The sequence below is a fragment of the Charadrius vociferus genome, unplaced genomic scaffold, assembly GCF_000708025.1.
Source record: "Charadrius vociferus isolate BGI_N301 unplaced genomic scaffold, ASM70802v2 scaffold702, whole genome shotgun sequence".
Classification (NCBI taxonomy): Eukaryota; Metazoa; Chordata; class Aves; order Charadriiformes; family Charadriidae; genus Charadrius; species Charadrius vociferus.
Genome location: NW_009647433.1, coordinates 410,321 through 418,197, shown reverse-complemented (window position 1 = coordinate 418,197; position 7,877 = coordinate 410,321). Strand labels below are relative to the sequence as shown.

Genomic DNA, 7,877 nt, shown 5'->3' with positions numbered 1-7,877 from the left:
GGGCGGCTCCTGCGCGCCGCTCTCGCCCGGGCCCGGCTCTGGCTCTGCTCTCACGTGGGGTTCCGAAGGCGCAGCTCTGTGTCTGGGCCTGAACCGCACACGCTTCTGGTAGCTCCGATCCTCTCATGTCTCAGTGTTGCCCGCTTCGTGGTGGTTGGGGGTGGGGTGGGTTGGTTTTTTTTGTGTAGGGACTACAGTTATAGCTAAATAGTACTCGGATTGTTTTTTATGAATTTTCAAGGTCTCTAGTCAAATTCTCTGGCTGCCTCTGTGTACACTTGTATCTCCATTTTTTCTTTCTGAAATAATAAAGATATGTTGACGCACTGAGGCCACAGTGTACTGTAGGCTGTACTGTATGCATTTATTTTTCTAGTTTTCCTGAGTTTGCTAATTGAGACGTTTCACAGCTCAGCGCTGTGCTTTGGCAGCAATAGCCCTTCATGCCAAGCTCGCCCAATTCTGGTTTCCCCACCATTGCACCAGCTCCAGCGGTGGAACAGAAGAGGTCCGTAACTGGATGGACACTCTGGCTTTCCCTCACCTGTCTACTTCTCTTTCCCCTTTATGCAAAAAGCATATTAAATACTTTATTTGTGCATTTCCCGATTCTGCCAGAGTCCCCTGCAACACCCCTTTTCTGGGATACACTGCTCTGCCAGCCAAGAGCAGTTTGTCCCAGGGCCTGTGACCACTCAGCTGCCCAGCACCACACGCCGGGGCACAGAGGGGGCAGCGGGACACAGTCAGGGCTGGGGTGGCCCTGCAGAGCTGTCACCAGCACCCTCTCCTGCAGGCAGTGGTCAGGCTGTGTCAGTGATGGGGGTCGCTCCTCCTCAGGGCCTCATAGCAGCAGAGACATGGTTCCGTGTCCTTGGGGCCCCAAAACAGTGCCTGGTCTTACAAATGTGAACCCCAACACAACAGTCAAGTTCTCACTGGCAGTTTATTAAGGAAGCAGGTTACAGGGTGGGCTTCTTCCCCCCGCCAAGTGCTTTCCAAGCACATGGAACGAAGCACCGGGCAGCCGCTACTGTGGTGGCACACAGTGCCAATGCTCTTTCCCCAAGATAAACATATGGAAGCCACCAAGCCTTGAACAGGACAGGACTCTGCACCATCAAGTGAGGAATAGCATTCGAGGCTTTAAGCAGCTGCTAAAAGCCGTTCTGTCCTGAGCATGTATCATGCAGTGGATCCCCACCACTCCTTCCACAGACAAGCAAGGTGGGACCGAGACAGTTCTCGATGTCTCTCCCGGTTCGCAGCGGGTACGTGGCCTGTAGCTGCCATACACACCACCTGGTTTTATGCAGCTCAGCACCTGCCTTACCTACAGACCAGTTAACATCAGGGACTGGCATGCTGCTGTGGTTTGTTTTTCAGAAGGCTGTCCTCGGGCTTCTGAATGCTGTAAGACACTTCCTAGGCAATTAGTGCTCATTAGAGAACTGTTACAGTAAGATGTAACTATAAACAGGCAAGTTCCAGGGAAAGCAACATATAAATCAATCTAGATAAGTAGCATTACTCTTAAAACATCTAACTTGACTCCAAATATTTTATGATTAACTGTAGACTATGGCTGCAGACCTGCTCACTAATACAGAGGGTATTAGTTCCCTTAACTGGTAAATGGGGGGACCAATGTGCCATCATGCCACATGCTGCAAATAACTCTGTTCCCTTCTACCACTGAAACTTCTTTTTTAGAAATGGGGACAGTACCACCCACCAGCAAGTCACATTCAAAGCATTTCCCCACTCTCCCCTCTTTTGGGAACTTTTTGTATGGCCTTATTCAATAGACCTCCTATCTGATTCAGAACTCGCACTCTGAGCTCTTGGGACCAGGAATTGTATCTTGTCTGCAAAATGGACAATGCAACAAGTGAGCTGCTTCCCAGCGGCTGATCTAAAAAGCATTTCCGGGGTGTACAATTAGCACAGGCTGAGGCTTTGCATGGACTATTTTAACTGCTCGCCGCGGCAGACGTCCTCTAGCTTGGGGCTTGTCTGATACCTCCTAGTATCTTGAAGAGGAGGAGATCAAATACAACATTACTGCTTTGTTTTTCCTTGGTTTCATGATGAGCTGAAGGGAAGCTACAAGAGTTCAATAGGGGACGGCTCATTTAAAACATACCCCCCGTTCAATTCCAATATGCTCTGAAAAGGCATTCACTGCCCACCCCAGCAACAGCATTACCAGTGTTCTTGATGACAAATTCAGCTTTCGTATCTTTAAACCCTTGAAAGGTGATTGAAAGGGAACTCCGAATCCTATCTTTACATGAGACTGTTATTTACAGAAATTATCTTTGAGCATTTCTTTGGAAGATACCTGTACCATAACCTCGGAGACAGGAATTAAGACTGACTTACAAGAGTCTAGATTAGCAATTCCCTCTTAACACCTCTGTTGCTCCATGCTAAGATTCACGGAGCGGCGGGGGATTACCCTGGAAAATTAAAATACCTTCATAATGTTGTCTGAATTTATCTGCTACCCACACAGTGGACTCTCGGGTTTAGTTTAAGCAAGTCAGTGCACAGAAAGACCAAAGAACAAGGGGAGAAAAGCGCACAGTGAAAAGTCAGTTTAATGAAAACTTCCATGACAAATTATGGCAATTATCATATCTGGAATTCCTAAAACTAGATAGGATTATGAGGAAACATGGTAAATTTTCAAATATGTAACATGTTTATAGAACGGAAATAAACCATTTTCTACACTCACCGGGCGAACAAGAAGTCAAACTGCAGAATGGGACATGTGAGGAACAGTCATTTAACGGCCGTGACACCTCGGTGTCTGGGAATGGGGACGAGTATTACAAAGTTGGGTTTTTTTATTCCTGCAGGCTTCTAACAGTTTGGCCACCTGCCCATCCTGGTTTCAGCGGAGGGCTGCCGAGGACTAGTTCATGTAGATCTTTCCCTGCCCTGTCTTCTCTGAAGTGGTGCATCATGCACTGGGAACTGGACTACAAAAAGATGTTGTAACTACATATTTTCTTACCTTAATGTTTGTATTTTCTGTGGGTGTAATCTTTTTATTTTATGATAAGAGGTTTACTTCTGGTTTTAGGCACACCACCACTCTTGCAACATTTTCCCCACCGGATGTGCTCAACTATTACACTCTTTAGTATCTTCCTTTTTCCCCCTGGAAAATCTGAAGGGCTGTGCCCACACAAGTCAGCAGCCAGAACAAAATACACAGTGATCGCTAACACCGTCCGTATATTAACAGCAGACCTAAGAGCAAAGATGCAACAGGAAGGTGGTGCAGTGGAAGACAGCTGTTGAAGGTGAGCCTGGTCGTCATCTACCTCCCCGCTGGCAGCCGCTACCCAGCACAGGAACCACTGCACAGAGCCTGGGGTGTTTTGTTTGCTGATAAAAGTTTTAATGTAGTTCCCACATACGTTTTGATATGACAGTCTTACGTAAATCTACCAAAACATGTGGGCGTTATCTGGTTTTACCTGTCACTAGTTTACTCAGGCTTGAAGCAGAGAGTGAAATAAGAGTTGTGCTTCGGCCGGACACATCTCCTCAGGCAGGGCCTAACCTCGGCATGCAGCCGGTTCTGTCAGCGGTTCACATAAGCATTTTCCTCTTCCCTATCAACATATAAGCAAAACTTCCAACTGAAAGCAAATTTGTATCAGTAAATATTGTTATTTACTGATCTTTTTTAAAATACACATTTTTTTAAAATGTTGTAGGTGATTGCGTATCACCACTAAACCCCATCACAGCAAGCATGCTTATTCCATTTTTCTGAATCTTCACGCACCATCAATTTCATTTTAGGTAAAGCACCTCAATGTTGGACTGCACAGACCCCGTGGAGTTTGGGGCCAGGAAACACCACCTGTTTCCCCACAAGTCAGCCCTGCTGACCAAGACACCTAATAATTTCTTTAAGCTGACAACAAGCAGCTTTATGCTGCAAGGTTGTTTGAAAAGAGTAGTTTAAATCTGAGAATCTCAGTGTAAAAAGATCCAAAGATCACTTTGAAAGTACAGAAGACCCCCAGACCTTGTGATGCAAAAACAATCGTGTGGGTGGGTATCAGGAAACACGCTACGCTTCTGCTAGTGAGCTGCAGGAGAAAGGGCTCATAACCAGGTTTGTGCATGGTTAAAATACCCCATAACTCTAAGGAGGAAAAAAAAAAAAATATCTCAAAATGCAAAAAGGCATGAGTAGACAATCCAGAGGAATCATAAATGCAGTGGCACAGCTAATCACTAGCCCTTTTCACTCCCCAGAAAAGCAATCCAAGATGTTCCTTCAACGGGCTATCAGGAAAAGCAAAGCACCCCCCTTCCCAAACAGCTTCAGTCTCCAACAATGGTTAACAACAGAAAACAGGTAAAATTAAACATGTTCTTGACCCCCAGTGAAGAAAAGTATGCTTCATTAAAATAGAGGCAATAAGGACTGTTTTGCTACTTGAATAACTTTGAAGAAGTTGCTTTTGTGCTACAACCTGGGTTTTCATTTTCAATTCATGCTACATTAAATGCTTCTTTAATTTTCTTTTAAATGGTGTATTTTAGGTCTCCTTAACGTACAGGAGAAAGAGCAAGTGAGTGAGAAATTACCTATCAGTAAACTATAAAGGAAATAGAACAGTTTGGGGAATTTATACGGAAGTGACCTGGTCACTGTTCTTAGTGACCACCAAATTCCAACTGTCCTAGACAGGACTATACCATATGTTTTAGTAACAAAATAAAACTCAACTTTCACACAAAAGGTCCAAATGATTAGAAAACATCAAAGCAAAAAGTAAGTTCTGGTTACAGTAGGACTACTTCAGAATTACACGCAGGAAAACACATTCTTGCTTTTATTTTGGTGGAACAGAATACAATATCCTTCAGCCCAAACTATTCAAAGCCGGCAATATTACCTTTCTCTTCATGCTGCAAGACTTCAGGAAACGGAACAGGGACAGGAAGGGTTAGAAGTTAATTTTCTATTTAAGGCCGTTAATTCAGCAAGATATTTAAAAATGTACTCAACTTTAAGCATGAATAGTTGCATTGACTTCAGTAAGATTATTCACATGTAGTTAAGTCAGGCAAGTGCTTAAATGGCTTGTTGAATCAAGCCATTAAAATGAGAGCTACTTTATTATACAGATTTATTTTAATGGCTGACTGAGCTCATTACATGAGCCTATTTTTTTTCTTCCAAGGGCTAACAGCTGTTTCCTCATCATCTTTTCTGAAGGTGTAACCTGTATGCCTCCTACACTTTACTGTAGCCACAGAAACATATAATTTTCTAAGAAAAATTGTATGCAACATCTATTATATATAGTGGCTTAGCTCTCCCTTAAATAGTAACAGAAAAGAACAGTACAAAACAATAGTTTCACTTTTTCAACACACAAAAGCATCTTATTGAAAAACTAAAATAAAAAAAAGTATCACCACAATATAAATCCCCAAATAATAATAATGAAATGGGAAGAAATAAAACAAGTTAGCAAAACATACTGTGGACTTTGAAGTCTCTTATTACCGCATTAGAAAAGCTTTTCTGGTGAACCACAATGTTTTGTTTCTCTCTGTTTACAAACCCACTAGACAGGGAACAACGGTGTCCACAACCTATGCTGGGATTAAAAGGTAAAAATATAATCTGCCCCATCTGCAGTCCAAAAAGAGAATGAACCCACAAGGGCAGGCAGTGAGCGTAGGAACTGGTGAGGACACGGTTTCCCTGCAGGTGGCAGAAACTCATAAGGGGGAGTAGGGGTTACGAAAGCAGAATTCGAGCTGGAACCGTGTCGGAAAGTTCTATCTTGGAGGCCTGCAAGACACGAACTACTGAAGAAACAGTCAAAAGGTCCCAATGAAAAGCTGTGACAAGCTGTAATGTGCCATTTCAATTACAAGGATGAGGGGAAATGTTTGGTTTTTTTTTTTTTGGCTCATCAATATGATGAGCTTTCACGTCCCAAACAACATTCAGGTAGTTTCCAAGTCTGCTTTTTTTGTGTGGAATCTACTGATCCAGACCAAAAAACCAAACAAACAGAACAGGGATGCACAGTTCTTAAGTCCTGGAGCCTTCAACACTGCCTGAAATAATAGTTGGCCTGGGGTATCCAGAGATGCCTGCAAGATGGTGTTCACAGCAGCCTTGCAAGCACATCTGCTATGTGCTGCCAACATTCTGCCCGTCACCTTCATCATTAGGACCTGAAACAAAAAAAAGTAGTTCTTTGTCATAAGAGATATCTTTTGTTTCTTGCCTTACAATAAGAGACCCTACCTGAAAAGACTACAGAAGTTTCAGATTTAGGATTTCAATGACAGATGAGAACTGTAGAGTTCTCCCTCCCCCCAGAGGGATCCCAGAGCCTAAAAGTTCAGTTTCCAGTCTCTTCAATCCACCCACTGCTTTTGTTTGTATTCATTCCTTCTTTTTTTTTCTCCCTGCAGTGCATTAGGATGGAGGACTGGTCTCTTGTCAAAGGCGCAATGTTCTAAGCCACAGGAAAGCAAAGCACAGATGACTCCTAAGTCAGGAGTACAGAAGGAAGCCTTCCTCAAACTGAAGATTAAGGCTTTTTTTTAAATTATGGTCTCCTCATGTACAATGAAATGTACTCTCTTCCCATGCCTCTTCTGCTTTCCAAATAGCACTCTGCTCCTGCCCACTGGAAGTAGCTCAAGACAGTCATCTCAGTTTTGAAGTGCGAGCCTCAGCCGTGTTGAAGGCAAAAATGAAACTCGCAACCACCCCTTAAAAATCCCATAAACAAAGCTAGGACTAACGGCAGTACAGATAACCTCTGCTAAACCGTGACATGTAAGTCAGATGGAAGCAGCACAGGGGCCTTTACATGAGTTTGGAGAAGTAGCAAAAAACAGTTGCTTTGAAAAAGGCAATTCACACAATGAGTCTTGTTCCACAAACACCTGTGAGAAATTACAAGCCAGAAGTACATCTGCAATTTACAATTACAGAGAGAACAGTCTGCCTTAAAGAATGACAGAGTATGGAAAACCGGACGCTCCATTGTCTTTCTTGCTTACCACTTCCAACTGATCCTGAAGGTGCAATGACATCATCATCACTGTCTTCCTCATTTGATTGCGTTACCTCTGGCTCAGGTGCTACATTCTTGACTTCTTGCTCTTGTTCCACTCTACTCCGCAAGGCCAAGATCCGATGGTGTAATGCAGCATACAACTGCCCTGTATCTTTAGAGCTTGCCTACATTTTTTTTAATATTCAGAAACAAGAAAAAGGTGCAAGGAATTATAAGAGAATAAAACACTGCTTAAATAACACACAACAGTCATGCCAAATTTCACAATCTACTTTTCAGTTTTCTCATATAGTGTTTTTCAAACTAGGTCAGGATGGATTGTGGTATACATAGCAAGATGCTAGATATACTAAACTGATGGTGAGAATATATTCCTCTCCACTCAGCATCAACTTTCTCTGGCTAATGTAACCAGTACTGGCTGATTTTATATAACCTTCTTCACCCAGGAGTCACACAGCTTTCCTGACACCTCCCAAAAGCTTTTGCTAAAAAGATCTTTAATTAAAAAGTTTGTCTTGCACAGATTTTTCCAAGCTTGTCAATCAATCAACTTCACATATTAGTTAATCATAATCAAGTCACTTAATTGTTTCATGATGCACTGACATAAAATTTTAACAGAAAATATAATGAGAAAACTGAATGGACATGCAGGCAGGCAGGTGATTATTCCACTTTTTTAATATTTATTTTTTTTTTTTTACACTCTCTTTTATACTAGTCAGCTGTTTCACAGGGAAGCACTTGTGATAACCTGCAGAAGAATATATCTTTCTTAATCTG

General features: G+C 42.7%; 1 protein-coding gene across 1 annotated transcript in view; it reads right to left on the bottom strand.

The window, feature by feature from the left end:
• Window positions 1-5,757: 5,757 nt before the first annotated feature.
• Window positions 5,758-7,877, bottom strand: part of RANBP3 (RAN binding protein 3) — a 44,791-nt gene continuing 42,671 nt past the window's right edge. The window contains exons 16-17 of the mRNA XM_009880612.1: window positions 7,075-7,255; window positions 5,758-6,234 (exon numbers count right to left, since the gene is read on the bottom strand). Of these exons, the coding sequence (XP_009878914.1) occupies window positions 6,191-6,234; window positions 7,075-7,255 (225 nt within the window). The 3' untranslated portion in view covers window positions 5,758-6,190. The remainder of the gene's footprint in view (window positions 6,235-7,074; window positions 7,256-7,877) is intronic.